This window comes from Thalassophryne amazonica, chromosome 18, assembly GCF_902500255.1.
Source record: "Thalassophryne amazonica chromosome 18, fThaAma1.1, whole genome shotgun sequence".
In the NCBI taxonomy this organism is placed as follows: Eukaryota; Metazoa; Chordata; class Actinopteri; order Batrachoidiformes; family Batrachoididae; genus Thalassophryne; species Thalassophryne amazonica.
In genome coordinates, this window is record NC_047120.1 from 21,487,244 (window position 1) to 21,505,397 (window position 18,154).

The following is an 18,154-nucleotide window of genomic DNA, read 5'->3' on the forward strand; positions in this document are numbered from 1 at the left end:
AAACAAGGCCTGATGTTTTTTTTTGTTTTTTTTTGCTGTGAGTCAAATGTTGGCATTTAAAAGTAATATGAAGAAAAGATCAACAGAAATGAACAAATAGAAAATTGATGAAATGGAAAAAAAATACATGACAGTAGTTTGAAGTTGAAAACATGTTAATTACTTTGTTTTTGGATGTTTTACTTTCACACTTTCCTTGAAATGTCAATAACCTGTGGACAAGATAGCTGTCTTCAGAGGCTTGATGTTAGGAAAGACTGGCTGTCAGAGGACAGACAACAAGTGGACTGATGACAGCACACAGTCATTTACTACCACTCATGTCTGCAGACGTCTGGAGCAGCAGGGATGTCTGTGAGGACGCTGCAGAGACACGCGTCTCCACAGACGGTGATGTCTGCAGACGACTGATCCGTAGGACACGATAGCCTTCCTCAAAATCACTAGCCACAATGAAGACAGCATCAGGGTGGACAGTCTCATGTCTGCTGATGACATTGTGCATTGTCCCGGTGCAGTCACGTGATCCGTCCACAGACGGCAAACACACAGTCCTGATCTGTCTCGGTACATCAAAGGCCTTGCATAACCCCGTCAATAGTTCAATGTCAGAACAGCATTTTTCAAACACCTGAAGGTCCAAAACACCATCTGTTGTCCACGCCCATGCAGACACCTCCTCTTCCTCTGTTCATCCCTGAAACAGACATGCGATCACTGCAGTGCACCAAGTGTGTGTGCAGCTGCAGATCCGAATCCGGCAGACTGTCCCAGATCCAAGTTTCTGAGAAAATAGTAGAAAAGCTAGTAGCAGACGAGGCAGCTTAGGTCTGGTAGTTGTAGTCTTTAGTCTACGAGCAGACACTTGCTAGTAACAGACTAAGCAGCGGAGGTCTGGTAGCTCTAGCTTTTAGCCTATGAGTGGATACTAGCTAATAACAGACTAGACATCGGAGGCTGGGTAGCGCTAGCATTTAGCCTACAAGCAGATACTAGCTAGTAACAAACTAGGAAGCAGAGGTCTGACAGCTCTAGCCTTTACCCTGTGAGCCGACACTAGCAAGTAACAGACTAGGCAGTGAAGGCCTGAGAGCTCTAGCCTTTAGCCTAGGAGCGGAAATCAGCTAGAAACAGACTAGGCAGCTGCAGTCTGGTAGCTCTATCCTGTAGCCTAGGAGTTTACATCAGCTAGTTACAGACTAAACAGCTGCTGTCTGAGAGCTCTAGCCATTAGCCTACCTCTCTTCTCTCGTTTCATCTTCTGATGTACTGTGCATCGACTTAATCACTCACGTGAATCTGGAGCTGCACTCTCCTGCCGGCTGGAGTGAACTCGGTCCAGTCCTAGGAAGAAATCCAAGTCCAGCAAGCTGGGTTTTGGCATACTGTGGGCTCTGCCGATGTCCAGATGTTGGTTTGGACTGTGCAGTAACACGGCACAGGCTAGTTGTACATTTAAAAAGGCACAACATTGCCAACACAGAACCAAAAACATGCAGTGTCGGGAACCTGCGTCAGCCACAGAGGGGCACCAAAAATCATGTTAGTTTACAACCACTGAGACATCAAAGTTAAACCAGCTGGACTTTTACTGTCCAAACACTTATGATTAGGCATAGGTATTGCTAAGATTTTATTATACAGAAAAATGCACACAAACATGCTGAGATGTGAACAGCTTAATGCTAACTTTAACATTGAAAATACCATAGACATGCTAACACGTTAGCATCGGTCCCATTTTTTAAGTTATAAAATACATCTACCAACTGTTTCAGAAGACCATAACAGGTCGGTTTAAAATAAAAAAAGGTAAATATTACTCAGAACATATGCTCTTTGGGGTTTTAGCGGGGAAAAATTAAGATAAAGCGAAATAAAACAAAGAACCAACGAAGCAGCGGGTTGGATCAATGCTTCATTGCTTCAAGCTTCAAAGAAGAGCCGTGCTGCAGAAACGGTTGATTACAGACCCTGCAGGGGTTCTGTAATCTACGTAGAGACATGATCATTTTCCTGACAAACACCCCCAAAAACAGTGGCCGCTCTGAAGGACCGATAAGGGAATCGTTAAGCAAAAAGGCTATTGATGTCGGTGGATCGAATTATTTCTTAACGATACCTGAAAAAAAAAAAACGGTTCTCGATACCCAACCCTACTCATGATCAAGTGTTTGTGTCCACAGGAGGAGACTCTCCGTCCTACAGTCCACACAGAGATACTGTGGAAAAAGGACGATACCTGGCAATCAACCAGTGCCTTAGACCAAATCCGGCACACAGAGGTTCAGTGAAGGTGCAGCAGAAGGTGTGGATGTGGATCAGAGAGTCGGAGGAGACTTCATAGAAGGACAGAGTGACGGCAGGACAGTCCACAAAAACTGAAACTCTGTGAGTGGACGAAGGGGAACGAGGACGGAGTGTTTGTCTGTTATTGTGACGGACAGAGTACCAACGACCATCAAAGCAGAACAGACTCCAGGACTGATTATTACATCCAAACTCGCAGTCATCACTCTTTCCTTTCCTTCTTATTCCCGTGTAAGACACTGATATAAAAACCTCTCCTATCCACTTGACCTCCCAGTAACAGCGACCAGTCAGACCAGTTGAAGACAGGACCTGAGGGCAAACGTCAAATCTGTCTGGATGATCAGGATATGATTGATTCTGTTTCACATGTTCCACCTTTGTGTTGTTGTTGGACAGTTTCAGTACTCTGTGTGCTGAGTTTGGATCCAGAGAGAGTTCACAGAAATCTGATGGAACAGAACACGACACAGTTATCAGTCAATCAGTTCATCGATCAACACGACGAGACAGCTGGCATTATCAATCGATCAGTGCATTGATAAACACAACACAGTCGGAGTTATCAATTGATCGTTTGTAGCAGCCTTCATGTTGAACTCTGCTTCAGTGTCAGTAGGACGTGAAAGAGTGATGTCACAGAGGGTGGTTTCTATGGAAACAGATGGATCAAAGTACAAAGACACTTACACTTCCTCAGACCTGGTCTCAGCCATCGGACTCCACCAGGATCCACCCTGAAAGGAGGAGGGGGCGGAGCAACACATGATCTTTAATCATGGAAACATCAACATGACATTGATCTCATCTACACACTTTAGTTCTTCTCTTCTTCCAAATGGATCATTGATTATTGATCACCTCTAACTGTGCTGATCAGCAGCAAACAACAACGTTTGTCTTTTTCAGGTTTGAAGATTCTGGTAAAAATCTGTTGAAGTGGATTTAACCAATCAGGGCTCACCAACCCTCCTCCTGGAGGTCACCAGACTCTCCAGGCTCCGCCCATTGCTCATTAAGTCAGGTGTGCTCAGTCAATCAGCTGCAGGCGTTACATGTCCCCTCATATTGTTGCAGATCCTCCAGAACTAAAACTACGTTTCAAAGATCATCAAGAACTAAATTAAAGTTTTATGTTCGCAAAATTAATTTCCTGCAGTTTTTATAAAAAAATAAATCATGTTTTAAATTTGGTGCTTTTACATTCCAGTTGGTGCAGAATGACGTCCACAGATGGACCAGATCAGAATTTCTGTCTCAGAAAAGTTTCTCTAATCACAGCCACAGAAGCCAAAAAGTTCTTCAGAGCTGTCTGGGTGTCTTGGTGGCTTCCCTCACTCTCAGTCACTCAGTTTTTGAGAGCTGCCTGCTGCACACAGATTTACTCCACAGTAACAGACTGTTTGGATTTCTGAATGACTGAAACATGACTCAGAACAGACTGACAGTGAAAATGATCAACTTTGTTTGTCTTTGCACCAGAATGTATGAATGACTAACAAATGATTTTCTCAAACACGTGAGCAGAACATACACACGCGTTATGTTAGAGGTCAGCTGACCTTCAGCTGGATCTCTGTCATGTGTTCACATCAAACAGTAACAATAAGTCAGCACAGAGAGTTTGCTGAGTCGCTGTTTGTCAGTGTGAGGTGTTTGAGGTCCACAGGAACCACACGGAGCTCCTCCACCAGACCCAGTCCATACCTGAGAGAGTCCAGAGTCCGGTGTGGGTCCAGCAATTTGACTGAGTCTCCTGGATGGTTGTAGCTCAGGTCCAGCTCTCTCAGATGGGAGGTGTTGGAGGTCAGAGCTGAGGCCAGAGAAGCACAGCCTTCATGTGTGATCAGACAGCCTGAAAGCCTGCAGACAACATAGCAGCAGACACAACGTGAGGACAGTGTCAGGACGTCCCCACTTTGCAGCAGCAAGGACACACTGATGTCTGCTGCAGGATGAGCTCATGACTGTGGTTCCAAACATTGAGATCCATCAACACTCAAACAACATGACATGATTTATGGAGCTGCTGCACACATGGATGAGTCCTGACCTGAGAGTCTCCAGGTGACAGTGTGGACTCTCCAGTCCAGCAGACAGCAGCTTCACTCCTGAATCCCGCAGATCGTTGTTACTCAGGTCCAGTTCTCTCAGACTGGAGGACTGAGAGCTGAGAACGGAGCTGAGAACTTCACAGCTTCTCTCTGACAGATCACACAAACTCAGCCTGAAGACAAAATCAACAAGAAACAGATTTGTGTCATCATGCAAAGGTTCAGAGTGTTCTGCACCTCAGACAGGATCCAGAAACCAGCTTTGGACACAAAGTGTTTTATTCAGTCCAACATGATTCTTCAGTTGATTTAGATGTTTACAGTCATGTGCTGGGAAATCAAGTCTCAAAAGTCAATCATCTGTTTTATAAATGTTGGTTGTGGGGTTGGAATTCGGCTGCTGGCCACCGTCAAACTTTTCACCTTGCTGATGGAAACCTGTTTCTACTTTTACTCAAGTCCTTCTTAAAGCCGTAATATACTTTTGATTTCAGAACATTTGCCATCAGCCTTCACTTCACCCGGTCTGCTCCAAAATCTAAGAGGAGGAGGTGCGCAGCTTTGGTGACCAAACAAGACCGTGATAAATGTGACACACCACAGGACAAGAAGCACCGAGCAACAAGTTCTGCCTGCATGTGGACAGTTTGGACTTCAGAATCTAAAAACACACACAGAAGAACTATGTGACTGTGTTTTTGTTTGCAGCAATCAGCAAAATCTATTTTCTCTTTTATCTCCACAATCCGTCAGCATGTTAAAGGCTTCGCTGAAAGCAGACTCATTCTGTTGTTTCATAAAGTGACAAGAATCATCCGCATCAGGAATTCCTGAGGATAAAATCTCATCACTATTTCCATTTGAACGTGCACTGTGCAGCAGTGTGCCAGAGTGCACAAGTGCTTAGTTCATACAGCTGAACCCAAAGTGCAATGAAAAGGAAACAAGATGAGAACAGAGGCCTGGTGTCACCATTTCTGCAGCAAATCAGCTGCGCAACAAAGCTTGGTCATAATTATTTTATTCTGACACAAGCTCAAAGTGCATGAGCTCAGCACAGCCAACGTGCACATGCATCACAACAAGGTGCACATAAAGATGGGAAGATGCTGCAGATGTGAGTGTGGCCTTTTGCTGGAATAGCAGTAATCCAAACAGGAGTCTGTCTGAAGCCACACAGGCAGTTTTCACAGCGGGGCTAAACCCCAGGATCCCCCGGGTTTTAGGATTTAGAACTCCTGAATGACAGCCACATAGGTGTCAATATCCCCGAGCTGTGACTGGAGATCAGTTGACTGTGGATCTGTCCAAACTCTGCTTGGAAAAGTACCAAGCAGACAAACAGTGAGAAAAAAGATCAATCAAAATGTATTAATAACTGATTGATAATTGATCCAAGGCCCTCTGGATGGTAACTGAATGGAATCGTGATGTGCCAGATGAACTTAAATTAGTCCCACGCATTTAATGTGTTCTAATCATTTGTTCAACATAGTGCGACTACTAGGGGCAGTGTGCATCGCAATGCCCAAGAACCAAGCCTCAACCTCCACACGTCTGAAATGAAGAAAACCTGGAAGTGGAGCGTCTTGTAGTTCCGTGAATGGGCACATGAGTTTGGCTTCAAAACGGAGTTACATTCTATAGAAGTCCATGTTAAAATGTCCAACATAAACAGGTTTACAGTCTGGGACTGACACGGTTTGGATCTCTATAGATAGTTTCCTCCTCCATGTGTGGGGGAGATTTTTCTCGAGTATGACATATTTTACGCCATAACATTCTGAATAATTAGGGGCAGGGTCACTTTGATTGACAGGTCATGTGTGCTGTGAGCTGAGTCCAGATCCCATTGTGGAACAGCCATGTCTGTCCTTTCTGACCAGCTGATTCCAAATGTGTGTCAGGATCCATTAGTTTGGACCTCATGGTGTTCTGTGGTTGTGTCTGTTTATTCTGTGACTGACCAGATGAATCAAGATGTTTTAAAAACTGGGAGCACCAGGGAATCCATGACAAACAGCCTTATCAGTTTCTCCATCATCGTCCATGTGAGCACTGATGTCTCCCAGTCGAACTGAGGGTCTCCAGCGGGAACCTTTTCCAGGATCCCACTCAGAGTCTCGATCATTTAGAGTCTATTGCAGTTCGTTATTATTTCTTATTGCTGTGAATGCTTTGTCAAATGTTTGCAGATGATACAATCCTGATTCTCTCTCATTCAGATTCCATGGTGCTGATGAAGAGGCTAATGTTAGCTTAGTAACCTGGACCACATGGTTTAAATGAATTAAATTATGTCTGAATGTTAAAAAAAAAAAAATTATACTGGAAGTAAAAAGGGCAGCATGGTGGATTAGTGGTTAGCACTGTTGCCTCACAGCGAGAAGGTCATGGGTTCAATTCCTGCCTGTGGCCTTTCTGTGTGGAGTTTGCATGTTCTCCCCGTGTTTGCGTCGGTTTCCTCCGGGTGCTCCGGTTTCCTCCCACATCCAAAGACATGTGGATTAGGTGGGTTGGAATCTTTAAATTGTCTGTAGGTGTGCGTGTGGGTGTGACTGTGTTTGTTTGTCTGTTTGTGGCCCTGTGACAGACTGCCGTCCTGTCCTGGGTGTGCCCTGCCTCGCATTCTATGACTGCTGGGATAGGCTCCAGCCCCCCACGACCCTTACTTGGACTAAGCGGTTGAAGATGAGTGTGTGTGGAAGTAAAAAGTTAAATTCATGCTGAGTGGACTGAGTTGTCTGCAGTGACATGGACTCAATTCTTGGGAACAGTTGATGTGAAGTGAAGTTGGAGAGAAGTGTTGTGTGGCTGGGGGGGCCTGGCTGCCTTTTGTTTCTGTTTTCTGTCCTGTCTTTTGTTTTTCCTTCCAGGTGGTGCGCATTTGGGACTGAGTGGCTGTGTAGCTGAGTTTATCAGGACCTCACCCTGATCACCTGCGGCTCGTCAGGACTCACAGCTGTGGTGCATCTACATGGATTGGAACATGGTGGCATTTAAGACTGGAGTACACAGTGTGTATTTGCCAGAGACTCGACCTTGTGACCAGACGGGTGAGATCGTCGTCTCGGGAGCCATCTCATCATCAGTGGAAGCAGAGAACGTCCAGGTTTGATGCATGGTCTGTGAAAGAGGAGGGGGTGAGGTCTCACGCTCGTCAGCACACTTCTTGAGGTACGTTAGATTTTGTGACTAACATTTATACAGTCAGTAAATGTGGTGTCCCTCACACCTTATTATATTGAGCTGTATGTTGGTCGTGTAATCAGCTTCCTCTGCAGTGGAGTTTTGTGAACAGGGTGTTCTATGCCTGCAGGGTGGGAAGCTGATTAGTAATTAAGCCAGGAAGTGTTTGCTGTTTGTGCACCTTTGAGTGGTCTCTCTGTGTGTTGAGTGTGGACTCACATAATGATTTCTTCTTTCACAGACTCGGTTTGTCGCGGCCACCTGGGGGGTGTCGGCGGGGTCCTTGGGTCCGAACTGGTTCTGGCTCCGGACTGTTTTGTGCTGCTGGGAGCACACCGCAAATCCGCCACGCCAGACCGCGCACTTATTTGTTTGTATTTTTTCACAGCAGTGTTATGTTCATTAAACTCTGTTATCCTTTGTACCGTGCTCTGCTTATTTTATACTGGGTCCTTCAAACGCTGGTCGGTTCTCCGGGCTGCGTCCGACACATAACAGTAGTCTCTGGCCAAACATCACGGACCCAGCGGTAGCAGAGACGGTAACGCGCCGGGAAGGCGGCAGCAGACGTTCAGAAGTTATCCGAATCAGTTGCGGGTGCTCTCTGCCCGGATGGTGTGCGTTGGAGAACCCATTACTGAATACTGACTTAAGCGCTCATGCAGCCGTGTTTCCTGTGTTTGTGCCTTATCCGTGGGTCGTGGTGGAGTGTGACTGACGACGGCTTCGCGTCACACTTCGACCGGATAAGAGGTTTGAACGGGAGCTGCAGGAGTGGGTCTGTAATGGGTGAACGCGCACGGCGGAGCTCTGTGGCACGGGTCGCGGTGCTTCCTGTGTTACAGTCGTAGCCCCGTTTCCCCGGGTAATGATAGCTACTGCGTCTGTTGTGTCAGCTCCGGTGTTATTTAGTTGAATCACATTTTTGGTTGTGTGTTGCTCACAGGAAAAGCAGCATGAATTATTTTCTGTCACCAAAGGGGGTTTTTCATTTTTAGCACTCTGGCTCCCTCTGTTGGTGACTGAGTCACATTACCGTCAAGCTCTTAAGTTGGAACAGGTGTGTTCCATTTGTTTGAGCTTGACGGTATAAATCACTTATTTGTTTTGTGTTAGTTCATTTTGTGTGGGTGTTTTTTGAGTTGGTTTTTGTGTGGGATTTTTTTTTTACACTATTAGTGTCTGGGGTCGTGTCCCTGCAGTCTGTTTGGAGCACAAAAAGGACCCAAGCAACTTTATGTTAGTCTGTTAGTCTTTTTATTTCTTTTAGTTTCACCTCCCCAGGGTTTGATGGGACGGTCCCCTGGGGGGTGATGGGGGGTAATTGGGTTGTTTTTTCTTTTTTTTTGTTTTGTTTTTTGTTATGCCCTCTCTTCTCCTCTGACTCCAGCCGGGTGAGCCGTAGAGTCGGCGTTGCTGGAGTGGTGCAGTTTGGTTATGCTGGGCATTTCCCAGGTAACCTCTGCACCTGGGAGGGGAGGGGGGGGTTTGGGGTATTTTCTTTTTGTTCCCTCTCTTCTCCTCTGGCTCCAGCCGTGTGAGCCGTGGTGTCGGCGTTGCTGGAGTGGTGCAGTTTGGTTATGCTGGGTGTTTCCCAGGTAACCTCTGCACCTGGGGAGGGGGGGGGGTTTTGTTTGTTGATTCCCTGTTCCACCTCCGGCTTCAGCGCGCCTTTGAGCCATCTGCCATCGGCATGGCTGAGGTTTGGGGCAGTGGGATATACCCGCAGCTGGTGGCTGGTTTGGGAGTCGGAGGAGTGGCGCCGTTTTGTGCCGTCTGCCATAACCGCTGTTCCACTCCTCCCGGTTGGCTTCTGGGGTATAGTCACGGTTGGTGACACTGGACGTGCTTCCAGTTTCCACTGCGCCAAGGGGGTGGGGTTGGGGTTGTTTTGTTTGTATGTTTTTTTTTTCTCCTCTTGTTTTTCCCCCCAGTTTCCGCCCTCAGGGTTTGACTGTGGTGTCCTCTGGGGGGGAAAGGGCTGTGGGTCCATCTAGCCATAGACGGCCGGGGCTGGGTCCGTTGGTCATGAGGGGAGGCGTCTCCTGGGGTTGATGGAATGGTCCTCTGGGAGGCGCTGGGAGTCCCTGTGGGTGACATTGGATCCCAGAGGGACCTCGGCTGTGGTTATTACTCCTGGAGCTGGCGGGATGTCCTCTGGGGGGTGTTGGTCCCTACATGTCGTTGGGGGGGGGGGTGTTAGCATTTTTATTTGTAAGCTTAAGTTTGGGTTGTGTTTTTCTTTTCTCCTCTTCCCGGGGTTTGATGGGACGGTCCCCTGGGGAGGGGGGGGTGGTTTTGGTTGTTTGTGTTTGTCTTTTTTGTTTTATGACTAATCAGACTGTGAACATGGTTGGACAAAGGCTGACCGCACAGGTTTAAGAACTCCTGGCCACACCTGTGCTAAGTGACTGACAGAAACAAAGGCAAAGATGCAGCCAGAGGAGAAGACATCAACCATTCTGTTGGAAGACGAATGCAGATACAGTTTCCAGCCATGGCCCCTGGAGGGGGGTGTTTCTCCTGGGCCGGGTTTGTGTGGTCACCGGGAGGCTTCCCGTGAGGGTGGGGTGCTGTTGTGTGGCTGGGGGGGCCTGGCTGCCTTTTGTTTCTGTTTTCTGTCCTGTCTTTTGTTTTTCCTTCCAGGTGGTGCGCATTTGGGACTGAGTGGCTGTGTAGCTGAGTTTATCAGGACCTCACCCTGATCACCTGCGGCTCGTCAGGACTCACAGCTGTGGTGCATCTACATGGATTGGAACATGGTGGCATTTAAGACTGGAGTACACAGTGTGTATTTGCCAGAGACTCGACCTTGTGACCAGACAGGTGAGATCGTCGTCTCGGGAGCCATCTCATCATCAGTGGATGCAGAGAACGTCCAGGTTTGATGCATGGTCTGTGAAAGAGGAGAGGGTGAGGTCTCACGCTCGTCAGCACACTTCCTGAGGTACGTTAGATTTTGTGACTAACATTTATACAGTCAGTAAATGTGGTGTCCCTCACACCTTATTATATTGAGCTGTATGTTGGTCGTTTAAATCAGCTTCCACTGCAGTGGAGTTTTGTGAACAGGGTGTTCTATGCCTGCAGGGTGGGAAGCTGATTTGCAATTAAGCCAGGAAGTGTTTGCTGTTTGTACACCTTTGAGCGGTCTCTCTGTGTGGAGTGTGGACTCACATAATGATTCCTTCTTTCACAGACTCGGTTTGTCGCGGCCACCTGGGGGGTGTTGGCGGGGTCCTTGGGTCCGAATTGGTTCTGGCTGCGGACCGTTGGCGCTGCTGGGAGCGCACCGCAAAAACCACCACGCCAGACCGCGCACTTTTATATTTATCACATCACTGTTATGTTCATTAAACTCTGTTATCCTTTGTACCGTGCTCTGCTTATTTTATACTGGGTCCTTCAAACGCTGGTCGGTTCTCCGGGCTGTGTCCGACACATAACAGAGAAGCCTCAGACCGGGTTAGTTGAGTCAATCCATCAATGTGGATCATAATGAAGGACATTCATCTGGTGTCCAGAAGTGTCCTCCTCACTTTTTGCTACACTTTCTTTGTCCTCATCTTTCATGTTGTCATGTAGTTTGGACAAACTTCTGCTTCTTCACAAAGGCTTTGTTGGGATCGCAACCCGATCTGAATCCAGCACAGTTTTCTACTTGGTATCAGAGCACCAACCTACAAAGTAACATTTAACATCTGGCAAAAAAAGTTTCAGCACTGTTGGGGAAGTATTTCTCATGGCTAGTTTGCTACTTTGACAACTTCATATAAAACTAATAGTAACTTCATATCGCCTTATAGAAAGAATGATATTAATAATAATTTCATATCTCCTCTGGAATGCCATGATGCATACTGTTCTTCTGCTGACCACGCTACATGGACAAAACAGTTTTATTTTTACACATACCATTTAGTACAATGTGAGCATTCAACGCAGATAAAGGTCAAAATGCAACATCAAAACTTTACTGATCCACAGTGAGGGGAGCAGCCCGTCCATCTGTGTGTGGGGGGCTGGAGAGCAGGCTGAGCGCTCTGTGAGGAGTTTGCAAACTCAGGTGGAAACTCCCTGTTTTAGTGAAGGCATCTATTCAATAAAACGTCAAAAAGTGAAGTCTGTTTCCTATCAGTTTTTGAGTCTTCTGAGTTCGCTCCCCATTAACCCGGGAAAAATTGGGAATTACAACCCAACAGCACTGATTTAGCTGCTGTCTCATAACGGGGTTCTCAGCACTTTTCTCTTTGTCTGCATGTACAGTGAGGAAAATAAGTATTTGAACACCCTGAGGTTTTGCAAGTTCTCCCACTTAGAAATCATGGAGGGGTCTGAAATTTTCATCTTAGGTGCATGTCCACTGTGAGAGACATAATCTAAAAAAAAAAAAAAAAAAAAAATCCGGAAATCACAATGTATGATTTTTTAATAATTTATTTGTATGTTACTGCTTCATTTGAAGCCTGCTGGACTCGTTGACTCTCTGCACCATCTTCTTTTCTTTCTCTGGATTTATGGCGTCATTGAAGATGTGCAACATAAAGAAAGAGGAAAAACTACTTGCTTACTTCTAGTTAGTACTGCAGTAGCTGTTGGGTCGTATCTACTAACTGACTACATACTCAGTATTCAGGCTCAGGGCGGGTATACACACACTACCTTGTTCAAGGGCAGTGGGAGGAGCCTAAAGATAACCAACCTGTTTTTAATGTCAGGAATAAACTCACAAGCATGGAGACATCATAGAAACTCCAACAGACTGGACCTGGACTTTGGTTGGAATTGAACCTATGATCTTCTTGCTGTGAGACAAGTGATGCCCGCTGCACCACCCTGCCATGTTTCCAGCAGAGACTGAAATCCTTTAGTTCTGGTTCAGATGACATATCTGAGCACTGATGTGAAACTGAATGTGATGAAACAGTTTAAAATTCAGAGACATTTTGAACCGTTTGAAGCTGAAACTAAATCCTGACCTGAGAGTCTCCAGGTGACAGTGTGGACTCTCCAGTCCAGCAGATAGCAGCTTCACTCCTGAATCCTGCAGCCGGTTGTGACTCAGGTCCAGTTCTGTCAGACTGGAGGACTGAGAGCTGAGAACTGAAGACAGAACTTCACAGCTTCTCTCTGACAGATTACAGCCAGATAACCTGCAGAGACGATTGAAAACAAAGATTTTCAGTTTAAAATCAGAGAAATTAAGTCTCTGTTCAAATTAGTGATGTAACAGATCACAGATGACCCCTCCCCATAGTTCAGCTCACGTATAAACTGTGACTTAACTCCAAAGTTTCCATCACAATGTGAAATACAGATTTATTGTCCCTGTAAGTTGTTTTAAAAGGAATAACTGAATAAATCACGATGCAGAGTTTCAGTGAAATCAAAGTGTGAGCAGAAAAAGCTTTTGTGCGTTCACATGCACAGAGTGAGTTCAAAGTAGAGGTGGGCGGATCGATCCTAATATCGATAATATCGATACCAACGCTGGTATTGATATTGAACGATCCTCGTGTAAAAAGATCGATACTCAAACTTTTTTCTCTCCCACACGCACTGACTGCGTCTACTCTGTCTGTAACAGCAGCTCTGCATATCGGTATCGGTATCAATATCGGTGATACTGGGCCTGTATTTACTTGGTATCGGATCAATACCAAAATTCCCGGTATCGCCCACCTCTAGTTCAAAGCAGACAGGGTCTGCCCCCTTGTGGTTGGCAGTTTGCAGACTGTGAAGCTCCAAACGCGACAAAAATACTCATCAGGAAGATGAGGATGAATATGAGCGCTGATCTCACTGAGATGGTTCAGATCAGTGAGTGTGAGCCGTGACGTCATCAGCAACAACAACAAAAAGAGTGTTCACGACTGTTGCTGAGTGGTGTTTATCCTGAAAGAGCCACAGAAATAGTTATTATTCTGATTTTTACCTTCTGACCAGATAATGGAGACTTCCTCATGTTGAAAAAGAATTTGAAGTTATAATCTCAGGTCTGTTTTTTATTTTAAATTCTTTTTTTCTGATGTTGTCAAAGGTGATTTTTAGTCAGGTGTGTTCATGTTGTAATTTAATGTAGCAATTTAATGGTTTCAAATGATTCTTTAAAAACGGGGTGTCTTGTTTTTTATTGTTCTTTAAAGCTATAAGGGCACCCACAAATCCTGAAATCCAAACATTATATCAGTGGTTGACAGGAGCTGCACGTGTGTGTGATTAGAGGTGGAAGTGACTTTCCACCTTCTGACTGTTTTTGTTACTGGGTGTGTGCACACACCCACATCTCACTGTTTGTGCTCCTCGCCAGCAGTACCAGATCCGACAGTCAGGGACGGTGATCACCTGGGAATTCGGGACTTGGCGGCTCCAGTATTCTCCGGGTTCTGTGGCGGTGGAAATCGTGTGGTTCCGGCTCTTATCAAGACAGACGTCTTCTATCCTCGAGCCTGCACACACGTCACCTTGGTGTATTGACTGCTGTCAGATTCTGTGATTGTCTGTATCATCGTTGTGCACATTCACAACATTAAATTGTTACCTTTTGGCTCATCTATTGACCGTTCATTTGCGCCCCCTGTTGTGGGTCCGTGTCACTACACTTTCCCCAACAGCACCATTTGTTTTATTATACATCTGTGTAGTTAATAAATAAAATAATCTTCATGGACGATTCGCTCGCGCGCGCACGTGAAAGACAAAAAAAAACCCAGTTGCTGCTGCTGTGGTGCTCCTGCTCGCTCTTCCCCCAAACTCTGTCATAATTGTGTTTATAAACCAGTCACTGTTGTGAAAGTGTCGTGACACAGACCCACAACAGGGGGTGTTAATGAACGGACAATGGATAAGCCAAAAGTAACAATTTAATGTTGTGAATCGCACAACGACGTACAGACAATAACAATATGGTGGACTGTCAATTATACACAAAGTGACGTGTGGGCAGGCTCGACGATAGAAGACGCCTGGCGAGAGAAGAGCCGGATCCCACACAGCTTCCACCACCAACGGAGCTGAAGAACACCGGAGCCGCCAAGCCCTGCGCCCCAGGTGGCCGCTGTCTTCAGCAGTCAGACCCGGTACTGCTGGCAGAGAACAGAGACAGTCCTGATGAGTGTGAGTTCGCACACTCAGTAATCCCACAGTCTGTATACAGTTAGGAGGGAAAACCTCCACCTCCAATCACACACTCGTGCAGCTCCTGTCTAACCACTTATCTGGTTGGGGTGTGAAGCAAAGCCGTCGCTGATCACACCAAACGCCAATCCCACAGATAAGGCAACACCCACAGGAAAACGGCTGCAAAGAAGTTCAGACTGTTAGTCAGTGTTTTCAGTTTTGCAGAGAATTACCTTCACAGGTAGATGATATCTCGGCAGCGAGGTGGAGATGACATCCGGCTTTTATGGAGTGATGAAATGATGGGTGATAGCTGTCATGAGTTGATGTGTGACAGCTGAGTACAGCAGAGAATATTACCTGAATGGTAGCTGATTTCTCGGCGAGGAGGTGGAGTTGCAGTCCAGCCTTTATGGTGATGGTGATGAGATGAATGAGTGACAGCTGGTGCTGATGATGAGTGACAGCTGTCACTCCCAGTGGCTCCGGCGCCCTCTCGTGCTTGAAGCCCGCACTCCAAGCAGGGCGCCATCTGATGGTGGTGGGCCAGCAGTACCTCCTCTTCAGCGGCCCACACAACAGGACCCCCCCCCCTCAACGGGCGCCTCCTGGCGCCCGACCAGGCTTGTCCGGGTGCCGGGCGTAGAAATCAGCCAGGAGGGCCGGGTCCAGGATGAAGCTCCTCTTCACCCAGGAGCGTTCTTCGGGTCCATATCCTTCCCAGTCCACCAAATACTGGAACCCCCGGCCCTTTCGACGAACGTCCAGGAGTCGGTGCACAGTCCAAGCCGGCTCCCCGTCGATGATCCAGGCAGGCGGCGGCGCCGGTCCAGGGGCACAGAGGGGAGAGGTGTGGCAGGGTTTGAGTCTGGAGACGTGGAATACTGGATGTATCTGCAGTGAAGCTGGCTTGGAACCGTGACAGAAGTCAAGGACCGCAGCTCTGGCCTCTGGTGGGACGTACAATTTGTTCTTCGGACCTGTCCCCGGGTCCGGGCTCTGTGTCAGGGCCTCCCGGACGGTCTTCTCCACGTCCCAGGTAAGGGTGGCCACGACAGTGGACTCGGGGATGATGGTTTCAGGGGGGTCTGACAGCTCGGTCTTGACCTCCTCTTCATGCACCCGGGACAGGGCGTCAGATCGTTGGTTTTTTGTCCCGGGGTGGTAGGTGATCCGGAAGTCAAAAGGCCCGAAGAACAGCGACCAGCGGGCTTGCCTGGGGTTCAGATGCCTGGCGGTCAAAATGTACTCCAGGTTCCGATGGTCCGTGAAAACCGTAAATGGTACCGATGCTCCCTCCAACAGATGTCTCCACTCTTCAAGAGCCTCCTTCACCGCAAGAAGTTCCCGATTGCCGACATCATAGTTCCTTTCAGCCGGGGTCAACCTGCGGGAAAAGTAGGCACATGGATGGAGAACCTTGTCGGACTCCCCGCTCCGGGATAGCACGGCTCCTATCCCTGAGTCAGAGGCGTCCACTTCAACTACGAACTGGCGATTAGGATTGGGCTGCACCAGAACTGGTGCAGTCGAGAACCGGCGTTTCAACTCCCTAAACGCGGCTTCGCACCGATCCGACCAGGTGAAGGGGACTTTTGTGGAGGTCAGGGCTGTCAGGGGGCTAACTACCTGACTGTAGCCCTTGATGAACCTCCGGTAGAAATTTGCAAAACCAAGGAACTGTTGCAGTTTCCTACGGTTTGTTGGTTGGGGCCAATCTCTCACCGCCGCAACCTTGGCCGGATCAGGGGCGACGGAGTTGGAGGAGATTATGAACCCCAGGAAGGACAAAGAAGTGAGGTGGAACTCGCACTTCTCGCCCTTCACAAACAGCTGGTTCTCCAACAACCGCTGTAGGACCTGACGTACATGCTTGACATGGGTCTCAGGATCCAGAGAAAAGATGAGTATATCGTCTAGATATACGAAGACAAACCGATGCAGGAAGTCCCACAAGACGTCATTAACCAACGCTTGGAACATCGCAGGCGCATTGGTGAGGCCGAACGGCATGACCAGGTACTCAAAGTGACCTAACCGGGTGATAAATGCCGTCTTCCACTCGTCTCCCTCCCGGATCCGAACCAGGTGATAAGCATTCCTAAGGTCCAATTTCGTGAATATTTGGGCTCCATGCAGGGGCGTGAACACTGAATCCAACAGGGGTAACGGGTATCAGTTTGCGAACCGTGATCTCGTTCAGCCCTCTGTAATCAATGCATGGACGGAGTCCGCCGTCCTTCTTGCCCACAAAAAAGAAACCAGCACCCATCGGGGAGGTGGAGTTCCGGATCAACCCGGCAGCTAACGAGTCCCGGATGTAGGTCTCCATTGATTCGCGTTCCGGACGTGAGAGGTTGTACAGCCTGCTGGACGGGTACTCAGTGCCCGGTATCAAATCAATGGCACAATCGTATGGATGGTGTGGGGGCAGCGTGAGTGCCAGATCCTTGCTGAAGATGTCAGCAAGGCCATGGTACTCAGCTGGCACCACCGCCAGTCCAGCCTTTATGGTGATGGTGATGAGATGAATGAGTGACAGCTGGTGCTGATGATGAGTGACAGCTGTCACTCATGATGAGTGACAGCTGTCACTCCCAGTCACTCCTCAGCAGGTGGAAGCGCGCCCTCAGGGCGCTGCTGCGGCTCCCCCTCCTGTCGATCCTGTGCGCAATAGTGACGTTCCACAGGTCATTCAACGACCCCTCCCACCTTCCCCTGAAGCATACATAAGCCCTCCAGAACCGTACGGGGGTTGTGTGGAGACATGCGCGGACTTTCTTATGCAGTGTTCGCTCGTCTTCGCACAACGTCCCGTCATGTACGCGACTGATGCTAGTAAGATAGCTTATGTGATTAATCTGCTTCGCGGCAAGGCACGCGCTTGGGCTACAGCGCTCTGGGAGCAAAATTCACGGCTCCTTCTGACATATGATGGGTTTGTGAGGGAGTTCAGAACAGTGTTCGATCACCCAAATAGAGGAGAGACCGCTTCAGCCGTGCTGCTGTCAATGAGACAGGGGCGCCGGAGCGCAGCTGCTTATGCAGTCGACTTCCGCATCGCGGCTGCGAGGTCCGGCTGGAATAGCACTGCCCTCCGCGCCACCTTCGTAAACGGACTATCGTTGGTCTTGAAGGAGCACTTGGTGGCTAAGGACGAACCGCGGGATTTGGACGGGCTTATTGATCTCGTTATACGATTAGACAATCGGTTAGAGGAACGCCGTCGGGAGCGAGGCGAAGGACGTGACCGGATACACGCCGCCCCTCTCCCTCCCGGGTTCGAAAAGGGGCTGCCCTCCCCACGCTCCACAGCCGCAGCGCTTTGTGGGGCAACAGCTCCCCCTGTTGACGTTGTTAGGGAAACGCACAGGGCCAAAATGGGGAGGCTGATCCGTGGAGAGTGTTTTCTCTGCAGCTCAACAGAGCACACACAGAGAGACTGCCCCAAACGCCCAAGACGTCAACACTCGCCCTTAGAG

The 18,154-nt window shown here is 48.0% G+C and overlaps 1 protein-coding gene across 1 annotated transcript in view; it reads right to left on the minus strand.

The window, feature by feature from the left end:
* Positions 1-1,285: 1,285 nt before the first annotated feature.
* Positions 1,286-18,154, minus strand: part of LOC117530545 (NACHT, LRR and PYD domains-containing protein 3-like) — a 55,922-nt gene continuing 39,053 nt past the window's right edge. The window contains exons 7-12 of the mRNA XM_034193440.1: positions 12,533-12,706; positions 4,364-4,537; positions 4,018-4,173; positions 3,001-3,047; positions 2,243-2,759; positions 1,286-1,421 (exon numbers count right to left, since the gene is read on the minus strand). Of these exons, the coding sequence (XP_034049331.1) occupies positions 1,286-1,421; positions 2,243-2,759; positions 3,001-3,047; positions 4,018-4,173; positions 4,364-4,537; positions 12,533-12,706 (1,204 nt within the window). The remainder of the gene's footprint in view (positions 1,422-2,242; positions 2,760-3,000; positions 3,048-4,017; positions 4,174-4,363; positions 4,538-12,532; positions 12,707-18,154) is intronic.